The following is a 24,242-nucleotide window of genomic DNA, read 5'->3' as shown; positions in this document are numbered from 1 at the left end:
TTATCGCTGCCAGCGCAGCCATTTCCAAACACTGGGGCTCTGTCATGCCTTTCCAGGGGATGACTCCAGAGAGCCTGGGCTGGGCCCGAGGTTGGGGGAAGGGAAACACACGTGACGGTAGAGGACAAGCAGACACACACGCAGAGCATCAACTCTGGCCTACACACAAGCAGACGTACAGTAAGTGGCCGAGTGGAAATGTTTTGAACAAATGCCAGCAGAAGAATTTGGTGTGGTAGCACAGGCAAACTGAGCTGTTCCAAATTTTCAAACAACCTCCAGCGCATCTCCGTCTGCAACTGGTCAACACTGTTCATTTGCATAGTAAAGTATCATTTTTACTTCCTGTTTTGAGGAACTTGCAAGCTGTGTGTCCACTCCTAGAATGAGTTCTAAGCTCATCAGTGGTGGAAAGTAGCTAAGTACATTTACTTAATACTTATTAAATATTGTATATTATATTGAGGCACTTGCAACAAAAAAGACAAAAAGTGGAGGTATTTGCACTCTACTTTTAAATGTATGCTACTTTAAACTTCTGCTTCACTTCATCTGACAGCTATAGCTACTGATTACTTTGCAGATTAAGTTTTTATATATAAAACATGATCAGATTATAAAATATGATACATTGCTATAAGTCAAAGTAACCAGCAGTATGTAAAGCAGTTAAAATTTGCTTGAGGTTGCTCATGGTGTAATATATCAGCAAGAAGATCAGTTTAAAATAAAAATAGATTGCATTTGTTGCCTGTAGAACACACACACACACACACACACACACACACACACACACACACACACACACACACACAGACACACACACACACATAAATTATACTCAAAACTGTGATGACACTGTGTTAGACTATCAATCTTTCACCTTGTTACACACACATTTACACCTCCACACACACGTACACAAATGCACACTTCTGTGTTTTCAGCTTCTACACCACATGAAATAAAGACAAGGACAGGTTAATGGAACAGCTTGTCCCACACTACTGGATTTCTTAGCAGCGTTCTGTGATTAGTCTGCTTCCACTCTGCTGTAATACGGTAGTAATTAGAGATGTTTTCAACTGTCTGCTGAGGTGATAACTGCTCTCTGTTAGACTGCCTTGAAGCAGTGCATTGTTACAGACTGGTAAGGCTTCAATGGAAACTTGTAAAACACAAACCGTATCAAGGAGAAAAAGAAGAGTGAAATAAAAGGGGCTACTGTTGGGGGAGTATTTATAAAAAGCAATTTCATTCCAACTTCATTTCGCTGAGTCCTTGGTGAAAGACTTGCAGTGGGATAGCATCTCTGTAATTGACTTTATTTCAATTCAATCAATTCCTCTCACACTTCTTTTTTTTTTCTCCTGGCTCACGTTTTTGCTGAGGAATAGATTGAGCTGCCTCAGTAATGAGGAAGATGGAAAAAAAAGATCCATTTTACTGCATAACCAAACAATTACTGCAGTAGAAATCAGGGACACAGAGTGCTCTCTTGACACATCGAACACAACCTCATATCATTTCACAGGTTTCTATGTCCCTGCTGAACTTGCAAATCATATCATATCATTAAAATGCATGGCTGCATACCAATTGGCTTCTAATTGACTGATCTATATGTAATGTGATATGTAATCCAGCAATGCAGTCTACTTTCATGGATGGGCTAAAACACAGATTTACACTAGAGTGATTAAAATTGCATCAATCATGTTACATGGCATGACGTCATGAGGTGCGCAGCATGAATTCTGGGCAATGTGAGTTCAGGTGTATCAAATCTTTCTTCTCAACTCTTACTGTTTTATTTTTGGCTTCTAATGCAAACATTTTGAAAATGTCTTTGCGTAGTAAAAAGCAAAGACAAAAGATAATGTCTGATCTTCCCCAACTTCACCCTCTCACAAACTTGGCGGAGTCTTCAGAGACCAGTGCTGGAAAATATATTTTCAGTGAGGATTTTAGGTCTGCTCAGAAATTTGTTCCGATTAAGGAAACATCTTTGGAGAGAAAGTTTTTGTCATAGTTTGTAAAAGCATGCAAAAAGAAACTTTTTTCCCCCTCAGCGAGAGTAACTGTCAGTACAACTGGTTGTGTGTGTATGATGTAATCACTCATTAAAACTCCAGTCTTATTAATCAATACAGATGTGTCTGAAGAGGTTTCCTTGGTGGGGTGCTGAGCTTTCTGGCTTTTAGAGCTCACATTTAGTTTGCTGTCTGTCTTGAAAAAAAAAAAAACTGGCATTTTAACTTACTCCTAATCTCCCCCTCCACCTGCTGGCATTCTCACCTGCTCAGTGAACAGAGGACGGCCCTTTGATCGAGCAAACGCATCACATAAATCTTTGTTATCTAACCCAAAAAGCCCATTGACAAAGCAGTATAGCATTATAAGCATATAGCATTATATTATTTTGCATGGTGACATATTGCATTTAATGTTAAATCTCAGCAGCTCTAATTAGCTTGTTAAACATTTTCCAGGAGGCAGTCTGCTTTAAAGATAAAATATGGGATGTTTTTTAATTGATATAATCTTATTAATGTATATCCCATCTGTATCCCATCTGTATGGTGTAATATGTACTAAAAACTACTGTAATAAAAGTTAAAACTGTCTGGAGCTGCTGCACTGAGAGCTGAGAAAAGCTGATCAGGTTGTCAGACTGTACCTATCCTGGTTAATAGATTTCTTAAAGTTTATAGTTCAGTCAATGAGTTCAATGCCTTTAAATCTATGAGACTGTAGCTATCAGGAATAAAAAGCCGAGACAACGTACCAAATGCAACATTAGATACTATCCATCTTTGCTGCCATGAGAGTGATGTCATGCTTCAAGTTACAGATTTAAAAGAATAGTTGGACATTTTGGGAAGTATACTTCTACGCTTTCTTGCTGAGAGTTAGATGAGAAGATTGATACCACTCTCATGTCTGTCGAAGCTACAGCCAGGAGATGCCTCCTGGCCAAGAAATCGTCCAGCAACTAACCACTCATAAAGAGACATTGTTGTTACACTTCGGTTTTAGTATGCGTTGAACAATCAAGGTATGACGTATTATTTAGTGAGCTTTAAGGGTGCTGGTAGGCAGCTGTTTCCTGTCTTTGCGCTAAGCTAACTGTCACTTGGTCACACCTTCATTTTAACTAGACAGTTATGAGAGTGGTATCGATCTCCTCATCTAACTCAATTTGAAAGCAAATAAGTGTATTTCCCAAAATGTGAAACTGTTCCTCTAAGCTTTAACAGGGATTAAAGCAAGAAAAGATTTGTGAGCCTGAAAAGTTGTCTTGCAGGAGGAAATTTGTACAATGTATTGAATTAAGTATTATATGAATTTAAAACTGCTCTATGCCTGAAATCAGGCATGGTGCCTGAGAACTTTAAGCCATGTTTAAGCAATGCTTGGTAAATTATTTGAAATTTCTACTGCTTGCTATTCAATCTGGATAGAAATGCCTGAATTATTAAGATTACTTAATGTCTTCATTCTCATATCCCAATTTTTTTGCTCTACCCATTTTTACACCAATCTTTGCCTTTGTCTCTCTCCTCTTCTTTTCTATCCTCCCCTTCTACTCTCCACTCCTCCTTTGTCATCTCATCATCATGATGTCCTCTTCCCTCGTCTCCTCTCCACCTCCTACTGTTTACTTTAGGGGCTGTGTGGTAGCTTGATGCCTGTCATCAGAGATGCATGCTGGGTAAATATTATTTCAGGTCCTTTAACAGGAAGTAAAGAGGTATGAGTACCACTGGGGCACCTTGACATGTGATATTTTCAGCTGCTTTTTAGCGGCTTACTCAATGTAGGGACTAGGATCTGAGAAATACACACACACACACACACACACACACACACACACACACACACACACACACACACACACACTGGGGTGTTTTTGCTGAGTCCCTGCTTCTTACACACAATATGGGCACTCAGAATAGTTTACCAACAGAATGGCGAACATTATAAAGTCAACAGTCCAGTGTTTGACTGTCAGCACAGATGCTGCCTAAAGGAAGGCTGCTATGCATTCAGATCAGCTTTTGTTTGGACACAAACAATATGCACGCTCAAAATAAATCAACAGCGTAGTCTTCACATGCAAACAATAGAGCTTCTATGTAAAGACATATTTAAGCCTGGATTTGTGTTGTTAGTCCTACTTCACACCATCCCGCAGTCTCAAACTACAAAATGACAAAAGTGGATGTTGATATTTTGAGGCTTTGCACTGTGGGACAGTTGCAAATGTCAAAGCAGGAGGCTGGAATCTCACCGCAGGGCGTCAAGGGTTGCATAAGCACATAATTACACATCAGGTGAGTGCTGGGTGTGAGGACTTTTTGAGAGACAACAAAGTTTATCGTGATTTGGACCTTTTTCAGGTAAAATGACAGATTTGGGAAATCTGGGTGATTAAACATGGTTTACATTGCTTGTGGAGAGCAAATATCAGTGCATATGAGAATGCAACCTGGAGAAAACGTACCACATCAATAACCATCACAGAACTTAAAAAAAATAATTTTAAAAATCTTTTTGCTTAGAGAAGAGACACGGATGCTTAAAACACACAGCACATTATACTGTAAGGATTGACAGCTACATTAACTGTAGCTCAAATTAGTCTAAATTTGAACACTTTTTTCTGTCCTAAATTAACAAATAACTTGCCTCTTCCACAGCAACTCTGTTTATTGTTGTTGTGAATTCATTACTGAGACAGACAGCCAATTAAAAAGCATAAACAGAGCACATTCTAATAAAAGCTGTATAGATTATTGTGGATTCTTGTTCTGTGAGCCGCCACTCTAAGTTGTGTCCGAGCTCACATGCAACGTTAATTCAATTTCAGTCTTATGAATGCCTAAAAATATAGTGCTTCAAACACAAATATAATGATTGTTATGCTGTCAGCCAGAATATGTCGGCTTTGACTTTTTAATGTTAAAATTATTGGATACATGCTTGGATTGGAATTAATTAGAGGGACCTCATTATTTTTGTTTTTCATACCAAAAAATCAAGGAATTTATTTTTACATTGAATATTAAAAAAAGGGGGGGGGGGGGGGGGGGCAGGAGGGATTTTAAGTCAATGATAGAAAATCTTGGTGAAACCTGACAAGTATTAGCATTATGAATAGAAAACTATAAAAATACTTTTATTCTGTACTGTATTGTAATAATGACATCACTATTTGCCTGTATAAAGGCAACGTCTTCCCCTGTGCCTTAAAAGATTGATTTATAAACTGTAACTGGACTGCACAATGTAATTTCGTCCATCTGTGTGCATCACTGAGGCCTGGACTGTATTTATGGGTAAAAAGCAGTGGATTGAGGGCACTCATGTCTGCAGACACTCATCCCTGCAAAGAGCTATTTGGTGTCTTCAATTCGCTCAACACTCTCCCTCTTTCACTCTCGACCTGTCTCTTTCCATCCACTTTCATACTCTTTCTCTCTCCCTGTCTGTTTGTAGGTTTCTCCCGTCACTTTAAAAGACAGTTATGTAGAAAACCTGGTCACAGTTCGCTCTGAGGTAAATGCACAAGTATGGTCACAGCAGTAGGAGGTCACAGACACTCTTACTTAACCGCCTTCTTCTTCATCATACTTAATTCATACGTGTTTCAAGAAGCTGTGACTTACTTCACACTTAAGCATCTAACAGCACAGTGATACTTCTATATACAACAGTGGTGTGCAGCATTCGTGTCACCGTTCACTTTGAGCAACTCAGGGTTCAATGCGTGGTTTCACTGGAGTGAGTCTGGCGTGACCTAAAAAGCCGGTAAAAGCCTTAAGGCTTTACAACATGATTTTAAATGTTGTTTCAATCAATGGAAACCACCTTCACCCATACCTCTCCGACATCAGAATTGGGGTGGGGGGGGCATCGGACCATTTCTGTAACTTTCCGAAATGGATGTTGGATGTGCGTGCATACTCAAAAGCTTAGAAACTGAAAACCTGACATTCAGACTCACTTCATGCAGCGTCTGGCCAACTGTGTTGAGGTGAAAAAGAAAACAGGGTTCGAACTGTCCTAAAACAATAGTCAGGTGCACAAAATCCAAAAAATTTACAGCCTTCCTTTTGTGCAAAAATGTCTTTAAAAGTTTATTTGAAAAATTCCCTATTTTTGTTTCTATCCTTCCACTGCAACAGAACAGGAAAACATTATCAGTCAAGGAACAAAGAGGGACTTTTTTTGACTAAAAAGACTGTAAGTGTGGGAGATATTCACTTTATCTGACTAACTCAGACGGCTGGAGCCTCATTTTATCTTCAGGTAAGCTTTTAAATACATCTTTGGTCAAAATGAGGACTTTGTATTTTTTCCTCCCACCACCTACATTGTAAGCACATTTGGAGGGAATCTCCTAATGGTCAGTATGAACAGGAGGAACGATTACAGCAATCAAAACCTGTTTCATTTATCAGATGGGCACCTGACTATTGTTTTACAACAGACTTGAAAAATTGTGAACCTATCTTTTAATATTCCTGGTGATATACTATTCCCTCTGAGGGCAGATGACAGTGTAGTGTATAACATTTTTAAACCAATGTTGAATTTCTTGGGGATATTTTGGATGTCTCTGCTGCTGTAAAATCCAGTTAGCTTCACATAAGTGATACTGCATTTGGCCTTGCTCATGTATTTGCCCAGACAGCTTCAAACAAATCTTATACCAGGTGTTTTCATACTTATGCTAAGAAGGGTCCTTGAAGGCAGAAGCTGTAGCAACAAAACACTGTATTGTTTCTGCCTTTCTATCAGACAAACACGCACACATTTACATGCCAACAAATGTGTACACAAACTCTCAGCTTGTGTACATCCGTATGGGATTACAGTATGTGTGTCTGGTCTGTCAAACTCTCTCCTCGCTGTGAGACCCAAAAGTTGTGACATCTTGAGATGAAAAGCTTCACCTCTGGGATGAACTGACAGATGGCACTGTCGTGGCAATTTTTCAATTCCACTCTGACAAAGAGGAGCGAGACAATGATCTCAATATTGTCACACTTAAATACGCGTCCACACGGGCTCAGTGTCTGTGTTAGTCAAAGAGCGAAGAGACAGAGTGAATCACACGTTATATAGCCACCTGGCATGAAAGCTACAAAGCATTTCATCACTCTCAGAAGTAATTAAAAACTACAGGTAGTCCATTGTCTGTAACGTATCATGTTTCTCTTTCCTGGGGAGCCTCTTGCAGCTGCTGAGAGGCCTTTGATACATTTTGCATCTGCTGGGAGCAGCGGACCGGACACCTTCTCACACTTTCTTATCTGCACCTTTAACCTTGGCATCTCTAAAATCAGTTATTCTTTGTTCACACTCTCAGACATCTTCCACATCTCTCTCAGTTAAAGAGTACATGCTTAAGATTCAGAGGAATCAAACATAGTGAAAATTACACATGATTACAGAAGTGAAAATTAACTGCATAAGCAGACATGTGCAATAAAAGATATTCAAACTAGATTTTATGTGTTTTACGTGTAATTTCCCTCACAGCAAAAAGGGAGGGTGAGAGATTGAAGAAAGGGGCACCAGAAGAGGAGATCGTATGCCATAGCCAGGGGTAACAGAGGACGGTGAGCCAAGAGAGGGGTTAGAGAGGGACATATTGGAGGAACATGGAGAGTTTGAGGCCAAGACAAGATATTGCATAAGAGAACAGAGTTTAACAATGTCTCTTAAGTGTCCAAGAGAAAAAATAAGCCTGCATCAAAAACCTTAATTTATTTGTATATTATATATATGTGTATATATATATTTGTATCTATGTTTTGAATTGCAAATTGTGTCCTTTGAGGTCAAACTAGAGCAATTTATTGACTTCCTATTCTAGCAACACCTGTGATTTCAGAGAAAACTGCTCAGATTTGCAATAGATTAAATCACTGTATGTTCACAAGTTTCAGTGCAACAATGTACTTTATACAGTTGGAAAATGATGGGCAATGCACTTGCGTTTGCTTGTATCATGTCATATTGACACAGTTTCCTACATTCAGATTTGTTTTACACACATGTAGTGCAGCATTTGGGGTGTATTTAGGAGTAACTCTTTTGAACAGACAGGGTTGTGATGCACGACTTCTCCAGTATCTGTGCTACTTGTCACTGCGTTCTTTGCTTTGCAAGCCTCTGCCAGAGATATGATGAGCTTAGGCTAAAAGCCCCCAGAGCCTCTCATCTTAAAAAAATGTGACAGCTAAACCCTCCAATCTAGCCACAGACAGAAAGAAAGACTTAAAGTGCAAGCAAAGAACTTGTGGTTCTGAGCTCAAAAGCTCGCCACTATTGCTAGTACAGCAACGGAGTCTAGAGAGAAGCCCAATAAGCCTGTCAAAGTGAGATATTTGTGATCAGTTTTGTTGTGACCCATTTTAATCCGAAAACACTGCATGGCTTCACCAGAACAGATGAGTGAGGCACTTTAATCTGAATAGCAATTCCTCAGAGAGGAAGAGGGAGGAGAGAGTGGGAGATAAGAGAAAGAATGAATGAGGGACAAAGACAAAGAGAGAATTCGTGAACAGACTGACAGACATGTGCACAAACACACATGGTGCAGGTGCCACAATGAAGACCATGAAACATCCATCATGGCTAAAAATATTAAATGTTTTGTGTTATTTTGATGGCTTGTCTGAACCATTACAGCAGAGAGAAATGCTTGTTGCCAATCACAGGCTCAAAATCTCAACCAAAACTAGCAGTGGGTGGACAAGCGTTTCCCCCTTATAGAACAGGCTGCCAGAGAGAAGGAGGAATGACAGAGAGTGGGAGTGGAGGAGTACATAAAGGAGGGACATTATCTCTCAACATTGTACTAAACTACTAATGGACATTAATATACTGTAATGTACTGGCAAATGTGGATGGTAATGCAGGCAGATATATGGTGTTGTTTTTCATGATAGAGAAAACTCCAGTTCATTGCCACTTACACCATATTGTGTTAAAATGTGCCTTCATGTTCAGATTCATTTTTGTGTTTATAAACATTCATATTTAATAAATGAAGTTTCTTCTGGCATTAATTTATTTGTACAAGATGTACACCTATATGGTACACCTAAAAGATGATGTCTTGTCCACTGTTTATAATTATTTTCTTATGATAATAATCGGTTATAATCACCATTGTTTTTTCTTTTTTCAATTATTCACTGGTTTCTTTCTCTATATGCTTTGCCAGTGCAAAGGTATCTACATGTGACGCTAAAAAAATATAAAAAATCTGAGCATGGTGAAGAGTAGTTTCTTTCCAGGTGACAGGCTTATTCATATTCTCTTTAATGAAACTATAATGTGCCAAAACTGGCAGGAGTATAAGTAATTGCTTGTCTGAACGCAAGACACCTGGTCGTAACTTTTTTATTTATTCGTTCAGTCTGACTGGCAAGATGTTTTTGATCTAAATGTCACTGAGCTGAAATGAATTGACAGAGAGAAGAAGGTGAGAGAGAAACACAAAAGAAGTGAGATTGATGGTGAAAAAGAATACATTCACTATATCAAGTGTATCCAGGGAGGGCATTATAAATTTAACCTCTAACTGAGCGTTATTTATATTGTGCCCAGTAAGACAGAGAGTCATAAGCATCAGCTCCAGACACCCTGCACTTCACCTCTAAATGCTCCCCAGTTACATGTCGCGCCCACATCACGATGAGACAATAATCCATTCTAATACCATAAAAAAAAAAAAAAAAAGAGTTTAAGTACTGACGCACTCCATGTCTCACAGGCAAGGGTGTGTCTGGAAGATTTTGAATGAGGGGTGAGGTGGGAGCACAGACTCAGATCAGAGGGGTTGGTTATATATAATGACTTAAAATGTGTTCCTGGCACTTTAAAGGGCCAGATGGCAGCCTCACACGCAGGGACAGGACAGGTGTACATAGCAGAGAGGAGGCAGAACTCTTTTTAGGGGCCTCTATTGACTAATTACGATAAAATATATTTAATTGGTACAATGAACATAAAAAAGGACAGAATGCAAAGTATACCTATGTGTCCTATTAGCTTGTAACAGTAATGGTGTGCCATGAAGTCATTAAAAATATCCACCAGTAATGGAAAGTAAGGAAAGTAATCTTGCATTGCAGTAATCTCAAAATGAAATGAAAACAACTGGACCTGAGTACTCACACACTAGAATAGGAAAAATGTAAGTTGTGATTACTGTAACGCAGAACACAGACTGCTATATCACATCATGTTTCCAAACTGATCATTGAACAGTTTAAAGTCAACGTCTAATCACATTTTGGCCCATAGAGATACAATAAAAAATGAAGTTCTGCTTGGCAAAAAGTCTTGTTGGAAAATGTTGCTTTTTATATAATATTTGCAAACAAGCAAGCTACTTGCTAGCTTGCAAGCGTTGACACACACTGTTATGGTGGCAGGTCAAGCAAAAGCATAATTTTTCTAATTTCTCACACTGAAAAAGGCACTTTACTAAAAATATTTTTTATTCGCCTTGTATGTGTTCAGAAAATAGTTGGTTCCCATGTAGTATCAATTGTTACAGTACTTTAGATAGAAATCCAGCAGGCTAAAGCCGGTGTTACTTTCTGTGTCCGCAAGTATGCAAGGGTCTGCTAGGTTCCATGTCATGTAAATTTCATCATCAGAGGGCATACATGAAGGCTCTGTGCAGACATCCGCGTACCTCCAATTTGTTGTGACATGGCCACTACGCTACAATCAACAGACGCTGATGTATTGATTATGTGTTGAACGCGTCCTCCAAGCAGACTTAACTTTTGTAGTTAGTTGTATTTCCTTTGAGTTATTAGTCTTGAAGCTGAAGCTGAAAGGTTCACATGATGATTGTCTACATGAGGAGACATGGATGCCATTTAACATGCCACACAAACAGCAAAATAAAAGGCTCTGTAGTAAAGAAGTCACCTAAATAATAGTCACCTAATAAGGGACCCTGGTGTGTGTGAGCCCTGTGAGTCATCCCCTTTCCTCTAAAAATACCAGCTAACAAGCATATTACCAAACATTTTCGGCTGTTTTCTAGTAGGTCTGACCCATCAGGTTCTGGCAGAGAGCTGCCCCTGCTCACAGGTCCATTTAGAGAGGGAGTGAGTGTGTGTCTGTTTGAGAGAGAGGGAGGAAAATCATCCCTTGACTACTGCAGTTTCCCCACACACCTATTTTTCCCAGCAGAGTGTATCCAGATTACAGTTAATCCTAAATGCCACAGCAGGACTCCTGACAGGAGCTAAGAGGAGTTGGCATATCAACTCCATTTTAGCCTCACTGAACTACTGCTGCAAATTAAGACTGATTTTTAAAATTTTATTGAGCACCCTTGAGGCACATCCTAAATTAGCTATATCACCGATGTTTTAACTGCGTATGTGCCAAAGCTGAGCCTGAAATCCTTGGTCAAGAACATTTTAGATGCCTGAAGGGTTGCTGGACTTTCTACCATTTTATCGTTCTTCCCTCTTTTAAAAATGCACCATAAATGCCTCATCTTTTACGTGAACTAGGATCTGAATTTGCTGTATATTTATTATACTGTGCCTTTGTTCAGCACATTTTAGAGGCTCATGTTGTGGTTAATATTTATATTGGGTTCACTGTAGCCTGACACGGCCTACCCAGCATCAATGCCTTTATTCATTTCTTTGTGTATTTGCTCACATCTTCTTCACCTTTGTTTTGTTTTGTTTCTTTCTTTATTCATATTTACTTAGTACTGTTACAGGGACGTATAAGCACATAGAAGAAAAACACAGAGTTCAAGGGCAGAACAAATTTTTGGAGCCTTAAATTCAACTTCAGGGAGTATAAGGGGGAACAACAAACAAACAAACGGAGCTTGAAACAGATAGAGAAAGTGTCAATTAAACCTAATCTTCTGAGTGCAAAAAAACTGCATTCATCTTGTTAGAGAAAAAACTACAATCTATGTGCCAGGAACAATACCGAAGGAGAAAAGATGTCAAAAAGACAGCTCCCTCAGTGACTCTCACTGCTCACTGAAAAAGAAACTGAAAAACATGTAAAAACTGAGCTGAATAACAGAAACAGTGATGCTACCTATTAAAAAACTCCCTTTGCTGTTCTTGTGCGACACACCACAGAAGCTTTTTCTTTCAGTCTGGGGCAAACAGCCTGGAGTTCTCTAAAAGCCAAAATGCTGCAACAGAGATTCTGGTGTTTAGAGAGATGCATGTTTAATCCCTGAAACCCGCACAGCAGTACGAGTCTAAAAGTGAAGCTTTTGCACATCTCAACACAAAGTGACAGATGTGTAGGAGGGGAAATAGATAAAGAAAAAGCACCGTTACTGAATTCTGCAACTAGCACATCTTGGATAAAAACAAACAGTTTTGGTAATGACACCTTCTGATTCAGATCAAGGGATTCAAGCCAAACCACAGATAACTTGATGAAAGTCCAGCGACCAAACTTTGCTACTAATATTTTAGCAGAAGGAAGACTTGGGAACTTGCTTGTTAAATGGAGCATGCATATATACTGTATACATGCAAAAAGCCACAATTCTCTATATAAAGTCATTAAGACTACTTGACATGAGGCTTTATGCATCCTTTGAAGTGCATTGAGTAACTCACTGTTAACCAATGCCTGTTTTTAAGAAGAACACAAGTATTTAGATTAAAAGTATTCTTGGGTAAAACTTAATAACTAATAGGAAAAATCTTTTACTAGATGTAAATAGTAGATCTAAAAAACCTGACTGGTAACAATAAGCTTCAATTCAATTAAGAGCATATTTATTTTGGTCAATCCTTGGCAAGTCAGGCTTAGTATCTGATGTCAAACCTTCTGTTAAGAAGAAAACAGAAGTGGAGGACGATGCATTAGTGACTACACTGAAATCTCAGTCATTATGGCATGTTATTGTTGGCAATAGTAATACACAAAGACAGCTTGGGAGCTAAATCATTGTGTTTTTATCCAAATACTTTGTTCTCATTCTAGATGATGCAACTGTGAAATTGGCGGCATCCTGATTCAATACATCACACAGGGAATGGTGACACCCCATCTTTTGGGAAGCATGACATGACTAAAAAAGAAATGGTTCATTATGATCCCTCTTTAAAAGATATTTATTTACTTATAGATGAAAATCATTCAGGGAAGCTCTTATGAATCATGTGATTAAATGTTTTGAGTGTTTGTGAGAGAAATCTGAAAGATGTTGTCTCAGGTTCCTCCTTTCATATACACCTTGCTGCATTCTAGACAGAAAATTGCACAAGCAAAACCAAATGCTATGTTATTATTCTGTTCCTAATCAAAATCTAATCTAAATTAGATCTAAATCTGCTACTTATCACTCCACTCATTCATAAATCAAAGATAATCCCTCGGGAAAAGGTTTAAGCAGTGACAGCCTGTGAGATAGGTTGCAGAAGAAGAAAACATGTCTTTAAATTGCATCAAAAACAAAATTAACATGGTTTGTAAATATTCATAGAAAAGCAGGCCGAAGTGTCACATATGCCTTCACTTACTGTTGGTTTTGAGGCGGGCTGGCTCACTGTTGCGGCTTCCTGCTTGGTTGATAGCCTTGACAAAGAAGATATAACGGGTGCCACTCTGCAAGCCATGCACCGTGTAGTGGTTCTGCTTGATGTTAGGTACGATCATCCAGCTGTCTGCTGAGTTGTACAAACCTGGCAGATACACAGAAACACACACACGCACGCACACACGCACACACACACAAACAGAGTAGCATGAGTAACCAAGTTCTGTTAATGCTTTCTATGATGAATCCTACTGGGAATCTTTTCAGTGATGTTCAAAAGAGCAAAAACAATTCTCTCCAAAATTCAACCAGACCAGTGTGTTATATTTTTCTAAAAAACATCAAGTGAGTCATCACACCATACAAAGCTCAAAGACCATACACTCCTAGAAGTTATGCAACATTTATGTGTACATACTGATCCATCCCATTACCTTTCCATCAGGTTTATCATGCTCCCCAGAGGCGATATTGTGTGCTCACTACACTGAATCTATACTCCATTAAGAACTAGGCACTTACACAATATGACAAGGGAATGTCTGTAGTGAGTGCCTGAGGGCAAAAGAGTGTGATAGCCTTTAATGTTCAAATGTATGGAAACATGGGCAATGCTAACATGACCCTGGTTGGTGGGCGCTTTGATTCAAAGCAACTTGCAGTAGAGGGTTAGTAATGGCTGGGTTAGCGCTGCAGTCACCTGCTTCTAAACAGTCTTTTCAGTCTCTCAGCTGCACCCGACTGTGAAGGATAAAAAGGAAATCAGAGCTCAGGGCTGAGGAGAGGACTGTGTACGATGGGGGTCTTTTGGCCTCTAGTCTTGTGTGTAATAATGGGGATGAAATAGGTTTTGTATTTTTCTGATTTTAAAGCTGAAAGACACACCTTTCGACATGGGGAGAGAGGTGTGCATCAAAGACGGCAGAGTTGTTGTGAAAGGGTGTGTGGAGGACTGCTGTTTATTTCAATCAGATCTTGCAAACTTGACAGTTAGCTAAGTGTGGTGCCACTGCACGTATGCTTGATGTGGATGTGTGAAAAAACAAACATGGTGTGAAATGTTCCACTTCCAGTGGACTGAATGTGTTTTGCACAGACGTTATTGGCACTGTCATCCAGGACAGGTCTGACCTGAGAGGTTGATCAACATTTCTCAGCAGCAGACTACAGAGCATCTCCAACCACAGTAAATCTATGTGTTACCACATTGATGAATATTGATGAGTTATTAATTACACTGCTAGTTAAACCTTGAACTTCACTAACGGTATGAGTAATACTGTCATGCTGTGCCAACAGGAAAACAAACAGAAATTATGTTTTATGAACAAATATTTGTGAGGCAGCTCTTCCAAACATCCACTGACCGCCAGGCTTAAAATTTCTCTTTGGATTCACATCACTCACAAAAAATATTTTGAACACATCCAAATAATCCCTTGCCAAAACAAACAGAGCATCGTGTTCAGTGGCACTACAGCTGAAGTTTGTAGAGTTGAAAGTAGAATAATAATTCTTTTCATTGTCTCATCGTTCCTCCCCCTGCAGATTTGCAGGAAAATAAAAATCCTGAAAGAGCTCTCAGAGCCATGCCTGACTCGTACCCTCTGGTAAGGATGCGTCGTGAATTATTGAGCAAGATGGCAACAGCATGCATAAGTAATAGCTGAGAGTCTGTTTGTAAATATAAATACTTCACAGGACGCAAATAAGGCCTTTAAAAGTGAGGCGGCTTTAAGAATGGATGAGGGGAGGGAACTCTTAAAGTTAGAGTGAAGGCCGCGTCTTTACGTATTTGCCAATTTCCACAAGCTTCTATCCAACAAAGAAAACATGTAGTGAGTGCTTTCATCTTCCTTTAAGATGAGAGAAAAATAAAAAGTGAGTGACGGAGGGACCTTTTTTACACATCGCATGGCCACAATCTGTTTTGTATGCAGACCTGGCCAGTAGAATAAACTGCATTTTACTTAAGCCTGGTCTTACAAATATGCATCCAGCGTCAACAATGAAATCCTATTGCTGTTTTCCTCACAAATGGAATGGATGTTGTCCTACTGTGACAGCTGCCACCCACCCATTGTTTTAGCTGCATCCTGTAGAAATTAGGAAGGCTATGATGTTATGTGTGCTTTTAAGAAGAGATACAGAGGGAAGATGAGGGTGAAGGACTTCTTGCTGCTCTCCAATTTTAAAGCTTTTGATCTCTGTAGCACCTCTCTCTTTTTGCTAAATCAAATTAGGTCAGTACACAGCAATATGCTACTGCTACTTTTGCCAATGAAATGGGGCTTTCTGACACTAGCTGTGCTGCTTTGGAGAGCATTGGGACTTCAAAGTGTGGTGGAGCAGTGAGCGAATGTGCCATTGCAAAACTAAAAAGAAAAGGGAAACAGAAAGGAAATAGATCAGCTTCTGTCTTGCATCCAGACATCAAATGTGTGTGTGTACAGTACGTGTGTGCCTGTTTGTGTCTTGCTTATACTCTGACGCTGACAGACGAGAGGGGCACAGAAACACAAAGTATCCTGGGAATGGATGAAGGTTTGTCTTTGATGATGCAATATAGAGTTAATGTGTGTGTGTGTGTGTTTGTGTGTAAGTGCTACACTATTCATTTCTCCTGGAGGAACAGATTGTGTGTGTGTGTGTGAGAGAGAGCAGCTGCACATCAATAAAAGAAATAAAATGCATCAAGTTCACCTCAATTTATCTTTTGGTGCATAACTAACTTTACTGAATCTACTGTTGTCTGATTACCTTTCTGCAGTGACTGAAACCTCATCATAATTTCACTGCTACAAAGAACGATTTTTGTGATATTCTGAAAGACACCCTGCCAACATACAGGGAGGGAGAGAAAGAGATTTGACCAAACTCTGAGTTGTCTGAATTCCCACTGTGATTCTGCTTTTCACCTGTGATAATCATGTTAGTTCTTCACCACAGGACAGTGCGTATGAATACACATGAAAGACAGATAGTAGGGATAGTCCGCAGGTAGAGTTTTCCTAGCTTGGTTAACATTTAAGCCTCACAGAAAAAGGTAGAGATTAGTAATAAAAATTCAGGAAAAATGGATGAAGTCATGTGGAGGTGGTACGGTTACAGCACAGTACAGTAAAAGTGCTTCAGCTGAGCAGTGCGGACATGGTGGTAAATGGGGTTCATTGACAATTAATAAATTGTGCTTTTCTGAAGGCTATTTGGCTTATAAACCTTGCAGTAGGCTCACTACAGTAAAGTGAGTTGGGCCACCAGGAGAAGCATTCAAGGGAGCAAAATGGCTACAGAACTACAATAGTACTTCATTTTTTAAACGATTAACTTATTTTTGCATTAATTTAAAACCATATTTCAACAATTTGGGAAACACTGGCTTTCTTGCCAAGAGTTAGATGAGAAGATTGATGCCACTCTGATGTCTGCATAATAAATATGTCAGGAGACTCTTAGCTTAGCGTAGCATAAAGACTGAAAACAGGTCGAATAACTTTGATCAATTACAGCACTAAATTAAATCTGTATCAGCGAAAAGTGACATATCATTTACGCCCATCATTATCTCTTAGTGTTGTGTTATCGATTAAACTATTAACTTGTAGCTTTTGATTGAAAAGGATACACGAACATATTGTTTACATCAGCATTACTGTCTGGAATAAAGGCATGACCTCAAGAGAGTGTTAATCAACAATGACAGCTCAAATGGAAGTCACATAGTAACATTTTATTTCTAGATCAATTAATTAGCTATTAAACTTGGCTATTCTGTTTTAATTTATCCGTTGTTTTCTTTATCTCTGTTGTCTTTCTCTGTCTTTATTGCAGGCATCAACATCATAAAACCAAAGTTGGCTGACTACAATATGTGTGAGTGTGTGTGGAATATAGAGGATAGAAGGTTAACTCTGACATCTAGTCTGAAAATCAGAAAGAGTGAAAAATAAGTATCTAGGGAGAAGTGGATGTATAACTGGATAGAGGTGTATGTTAGTTGGCAGATAAACAAACAGGTCAACAGCCTTATACACTTGCAACTTCCAAAGACCCACAGGTAGAAGCAAGGCAATTACAGCGCAAGACATCTTTACTTGCAGTGATATTTTGCTATTTGACACTGCTTACATTTCTCCATGGTATTTGGTTTCACTTGCTGACTCTATTTTCTGCTGCTGTGCTTGGATGATCCTGCACAGGCAGGGTTCACAAGACCCCGCATCCCCCTTTCCCCTTCTCCTGGGAGGGCCGAGGCCGAGGATGAGGCCAGGCGAGAGAGACAGGATGGCGCTCAAGTGGGAGCATTTAGCCACTTGGAAAGTTTGAGAAAAATGCGATGGTAAAAACTCAAGTGGCATGGCAGGCTAAATGGGTTTCTCTCTTTCTCAGTTTCTCCTGTGAATCTCCGAGGACTCTGTGGCAGCACGCTGCTGAATATCTGAGTCACTCAGTCTATCACAGCTGAAATGTATCCTGATGTTTCAAATGGCTGCGGCACTTGAGTTGCATGGTTAAATGGAGAAATGTCAGGCTACACAGAGTACAGAGGAGAGGAGATGATGAAGGGATAAAAGGGGGAGGAAAAGAGTAGAGAGGAGGTGTGTGTGTGTGTGTACATGTTTGAGTGTGCACAATCATGTACATTAATCATATCGTCTTCATATCAGTGAGTGGTAATTTTCACCTCCCCTACGTAACCATTATCCACTCTGATTTTCACCTATCCTACCATTCCTGTCCTCCTCCACAGCAGCCTTTCTATCTCTTCATTTACAGAGTGATGGACAATCAACTGATTAGCTGATGGGGGCCCAATTTTTGGTAAATGGCCAAACTTAATCCTGTCTGGGAATATCAGATATTTGTCATGGATAAAATTTGCAAACATTAAAGAGACTCATGACTATATTTAAATGTCTACAGCTGCTTAAATCCCAGAGACGAAAAGCCATTACATTTTACAGAGCTGTTAAACGCAGATCATTTATAATGTTCTGTGGCATTTTATGGCATTTTGTTTGTCAACCAATTACAGGATAGTATATGGAATTTTGGAAAAATATATATTTTGGGGTCCCATCAAATATTATATGTAACACAAATCTGAGTGATTAAAACTGTTTGCAAAGAGTTATGAGCCAACACATAGAGGATTATCTAGATGGACACATGATGGCAACATTATATCCAAATCTGAGCCACAATCGAATCACTTGCTCCTTAAATTTGTGATATGATTACAATTCTATATGAGGCAGCTCTAGTAAATACATTTTTATCAAGAGGAACACTGACGAATGAAACACCTTTAGAGACAAACTTTTGGCAGAATTTGCTCTACTAGCAGATCCAACAACTTACAAAATATCCCAAATAAAAATCCGTTTTTACAGATGAGGTATCAGGAGAAGTGGAGGAGGTTGAAAGAGGGCAGTAGTGATTTTAAATTCTCATTGCTTGTTTCTGCAGAGTTTTCTTTAACACTGCTTCAACAAAAAACAGAGAGAAAAAGCATCCCCTCGTGATATGTACTGTATGTCCTAATTTTTATAACAAGTAGTCTTGATAACTCAGCTCTATCTCTCTATAAATACAAGTATGGAGGACAACAAAGACTAAAATGTGGGTTATGCAACATGGGTTGCATAAAACATTGAACATATGAAAATAAGAATGAGCAATACTGGAAGTATTGTGGTGCTCCAGTTTATTTCTCTTTGTAATTACAGAAAGGTCAGTGAGAATGATTCTCTGTGTGTGTGTGTGTGTGTGTGTGTGTGTGTAGATATGTATCTCTGCGTGATGGTGACTGGTGAATTATTACAATGGTGAATACAACTAATAAAGCCACTCATATTGGTGCCCTTACAGCATGCTAAAACATGTGACAAAGTTTTTTAAAAACTACAAATGATAATTAAGACAGTTTTGATTTCGGAGAGACCCATTTGATCTTTCCACATTACATGCACTTATTCTGCTCTAATCACAGTAGCCTATATGCTTGGGGACTTCAAAAATACAGTTTGATAACCAGTGTTACACAAATGTTTTAATGGTGCCTGAATGCCTACTAAATGGGAAAGCTGTAAATATCCAGTTTGATATACAGTACTGTGTGTGTACCTCCCACTTGGTCCACCCTAAAAACACACTACAGCATCTGCAAATCAGCATTTAACTGCTATAACCGAGTATCTCAAAAATGCATTCTGAATTGTGTGAACATGTGTTACCAAGAAGTGTCAGATAATGATTGATTGTGGGATCATATGTTTAGTGTTTGTGATGTCCATACCTGTGAATGTGTGTGTGTGTGTGTGTGTGTGTGCTTGTGTGTGTGTGTGTACGTGACTCACTGATGAAGTTTGTCTGGCCGGTGTAGATGGTGTACTGTAGCTCGTAGGAGGTGACGCTGAACTCGTCCTCTGACGTCCAGTGAACAGTGATGGTGTCATGTGAGGCGGTGCACAGCTCGTCTCTTATGGATGGCGGGTTGGGAGCTGCGTGTAGAAGACACAGCAACATAATGAAAACTAAAATTAGAAATGGTAATAATGAACCTGTTTGATTTAAACAGAGGTAGTTTTTTTTTATAGAAATACATAAAGTGCATCTTTAAGTGCACCAGAGCCCTGGTGATGAATTAGCATGACACGACTGTCAAATGTCTCCTTAAAGGTAACACAATGTTTATACCAGCTGGCGGCTGGTATACATTTCTAAAATTGGTTCTATATTTTTTTCAACTCAGAGAGAACTACTGTAAAACAACATCCAAATGCACAGTTTAAATGTTTCTTATGACAACAGAAGTACAGAAGAAGTGTCTGTGACGAACCAGAAACAACTTATACCTGTTAGGTAATCTAGTCCTTCCAGGATCTTCTTCTCTCGGGAAAAGTCCAGGGCAAAGTTGTCAAACGCCTCATTCAGGTTGACATCAGGGATTAGTACCTGGGAGGAAGCTGTCGCCATGGCAACCCTGGAGAGCAGTCGGGAGAGAGAAATGTCACAGGAAGGGTAGAGAGGTGAGGGAGGAGTGGAGGGGCGAGAGGTCAGGTGAGGTGACGAGGGGGAAAGAGGGGAGGAAAGAGGAAGATAAGAGGTGTTGCAGAGATGGAGGAGTGAGGGAGGTGAGATTACAAGAGGAGAGAAGGCAGTGAGGCAAGAAAAAGGTCAAAGACAGAGAGGGAAAGAGACCAACTATAGAGAAATAGAACATAAATTTAAAAATCCCTCATCCTGCCCTTTTATAAACTATCACTATCTCACAGTTATCTGTTAACCAAGAAACCCATCACAACACAGACAAAGCAGACACACACTGACTCCATAGTTTGTACAGCTTTGTGGAAAATTATGCCTGCTTTGTGCATCAGAGAGCAGTCTGTGGCAGAGGCCAGCCTGAACCACAGCACTGGCAGTGTTACAGAGCAGTGCAGAGTTTTGTTCCTCAGTGAAGAGAAACAAGCCTGTCAATAAAGAACCCAGCCAGGTGCTGCTGGAAAAAAGCAAAGTCTGGGCCAAAGAAAAGATGCTACGCTATAGCTACAGATTCTGCACAGACCTTTATCTGTGAGACAGAGCGGGGAAGCTGCCGGCCTGTGGTGGAAGGGAGGGATGAAGGAAGTATGCAGGTGGAAAGACAAACTGCAGAGCCGGCCCTTAAATGATAGATGATTTTCAAAGGAAGCCTGGCACTGATCTGAGGAGCTAGAGAGGTTTGATGTAATGTTGATTTTACCAGCAGCCTTACTCCAAGATTGGATTCGACAGAGGAAAAAAGTTCATACAGGAAAACTTGCTGGAGGGCAGGGGTTGAGAAAAACATCAAAAAACAAATTTGTATGATCAAATACTGTACATAAAAAACAAGTTTTATTGTAACGGGATAACACCAGGATAAGACCAGTCTCATACACTCTCTTCTTGTCTGCATTTCTACAGTAGAAATAAATGGAAAGGCTGGTTCACAATACATATTACACCTAAAAGCGTGAAACTGTGCATCACTTACCTTTCAGCTACATTTCGGGCAGTCTGGAGGAAGCGGGCGTGGTCGTTCTCCTTCAGGCTCTGCTCGGCCTGTGTGATAAGGGCACTGGAGCGTTCCAGACACTGACGGCAGTTTGCAATCTGCTGGGCCAACTTACGTAGCTTCATCACCTGCAACAAACACAAACACAGTATGTTGTGGTTAATTTATGTTCATTTGCTCAATCTGAACCTTGGTGACTATCTGTTAGCTGTTAACAACAATACCTCATGTAAAAAGTGTCATTTTAACCATTTCAGAAATGCAACCACTATATTCTTCTGCTGAGCAGTAATATTTAGCTGAAAACTGTCTTTCATCACTTCCAAAACCCAGACTATAATAGCTCTCTGGAGTTTTTTATATGCTCCTCTCAGAATATGGTCCAATGATTCCAGTATGAGATATTCATTACTGTGACAGTCACAAATATGTTCAACACAAAAAATATAATTGCAATCTGCTGCCAAATTGCTCCAAAAATACTGATACAAAGTCAGCACCCCCTGAGATGGTGCTTGCAAGGTGAAACCAACATGTTGCCATTTTGCAGACTAATGGTGGCTGAAGTTTTATTAAGGAAACAACCACACACAAACAAACAAAAAACCCTCTGCGGGAATCTTGGACAGATATCGGATGTATTTGGATACTGATCAAAGACTATGCTGTCAGAAGAATCTTTGAAGTATGTGTAATTAATTAAACTTGCAGAAACAGTGAGCAGAGGACATTATCACAGTTTATGTAAAAGGATTAAAAACAATCTGTATTAGGATGCTATTTAACACTATTGCCAAAAATGCAACCCTTGCTAAAAACAACAACAACAACAACAACAACAACAAAACCCCGTATATTCCATGTACAGTAGAAACAAAAATCACAGACTCAGTGACGTTAGCATACGTGGTCACATACACAGGCAGCGACAGGAAAACACAGAGACAGGAAGACACAAAGAATGAGGCAGAGAGGACAGAGTCCAGGTTATGGGGTTAGAGTTGATGTGAGACTGATTGTCTCATCATTCTCACACTGTAATAGAGGGGCAGAGGAGTTCAGCATTATGCATTGTTATCTGATATAGTAACAGTCTAAACAAGAGGTCATACTCTACGGTTAACTTGTATATGTCCATGTTTTCCAGAAAGAAAGATGGACTAGCAACTACTTTTTTCAGGATGCACTGCTCTTGCCCAAGTAAATCACAGGACCACTGTGGCAGCCTTCCATATGCTTATTTGTTTACTCCCACTCGGTGTGCAGCTCCACACATGTTTCAAATACCCCAGCACACACATCTGTAAGAGTACAAGATGGATACACAAGAGTACAAAATACAATAGCTCAATCTTCACCACAAACAGCCATACTGTGCTCATCAAAAAGGCAGGTCAGTCAGTTCGGTCAGGGTTCAGACTCTTAATATGCAAACACACACAGGGTTTTATGATGCAGTCCCATTTGACTGTAATATGTCAATGGGTGTACTGTAATATAATTTCCGACTGAGCATAAGGAAGCAATTCTTTGCTGATTTGAGACCAAAGTAATCTATTTATCTTCATTACGGCTCATATCCTGATTCCACAAATGAACTTAGTTTGGTGAAACTCTCCACAGGAAATAACACAAGCTGCTTGTGAGGCTCGAGATTGTCAATAAAAAGTGAGCAGTGGAAAAGAACTACCAGCTTCAACGTGAAGTGAAGCATCTCAGTGATGATGATTAAATGAAACCTTAGTGAACTTTTAAATGGCAAAGGGTGAAGAAAGTGTCGCTTGATTGATTGATTGAAAACAGCATACATTCATTAACAGCCAACAACTGGAATCTCTAAACGACAAATCAATTTAAAAGCAGCAGGCACAACATTTAAAATTATGAGTGCCTTTAAAGGATTAGTCATTTATATTTCCAGCGACATATTTTTGCTTGCAGGGCTTGAATTATGCAAATAGGAATTCAGCAAAAAACCCACTTGGTGGCAATCGGTTAAGAGCTTGTCATCCAAAGCTCTCAAAGAATCAAAACAGTATCTAATGTGCACTCGCTTTTCTACTGCAGGAAAAAGTCGCTCCTGCTTAGAAGCCTCTCTAAGCTGGCGACTTAATGGAGTTTTCAATTGACGTCTTAGCTGCTCTTCCACTAAGTCCACCATAATCTGTTGTCACTATAAACGACATTTGAGCAGGTTGTTGACCGCGCCGAGACAAGAAGCGAGACGGGTTTAATGGATGGGTTATTATTTGGCAACATATGCCGCAAACAACAATTTTAGAGATGATTACTCCCTCTCTCTTGCAATAATGGACTGTGTGGCACTGCCTGTGTGTGTATGCTTGTGTATGAGTGTCTCACTTTCTGTAAAAACTGCATCTAAAGCTGAAATGGAACAGTCTATTTAATCATAACTTAAAATATTATAGTGCAAGCCAGTCAGTACTCTAGTTTGTTCCTCAGTATTCTGCAAGGTTGTGAAATATCCGCCAATCACATCCAAACCAATACTTGTTTTTCTTTTTCCTTCATACTCTTTCACCTAGTCTTTCAGTCTGGGTGGCTTTCTCCTATGCAGGAGGGGGACCGACCTCTCATAATCTGTCCATGTGTAAAGGA

At 39.6% G+C, this 24,242-nt stretch overlaps 1 protein-coding gene across 4 annotated transcripts in view; it reads right to left on the bottom strand.

The window, feature by feature from the left end:
* The window catches only part of mid2 (midline 2), a 143,495-nt gene that overhangs the window by 5,586 nt on the left and 113,667 nt on the right, over positions 1-24,242 (bottom strand). For all 4 annotated transcript variants that reach the window (XM_067599418.1, XM_067599417.1, XM_067599420.1 and 1 more), the window contains 4 exons: positions 21,603-21,751; positions 20,440-20,567; positions 19,942-20,085; positions 13,566-13,727 (listed from right to left, as the gene is read on the bottom strand). In XM_067599418.1, the coding sequence (XP_067455519.1) occupies positions 13,566-13,727; positions 19,942-20,085; positions 20,440-20,567; positions 21,603-21,751 (583 nt within the window). The remainder of the gene's footprint in view (positions 1-13,565; positions 13,728-19,941; positions 20,086-20,439; positions 20,568-21,602; positions 21,752-24,242) is intronic.

This window comes from Thunnus thynnus, chromosome 9 (assembly GCF_963924715.1).
Source record: "Thunnus thynnus chromosome 9, fThuThy2.1, whole genome shotgun sequence".
NCBI classification, from domain to species: domain Eukaryota; kingdom Metazoa; phylum Chordata; class Actinopteri; order Scombriformes; family Scombridae; genus Thunnus; species Thunnus thynnus.
The sequence above is the reverse complement of the archived record's forward strand: the minus strand, read 5'-3'. Positions and strand labels throughout refer to the sequence as shown.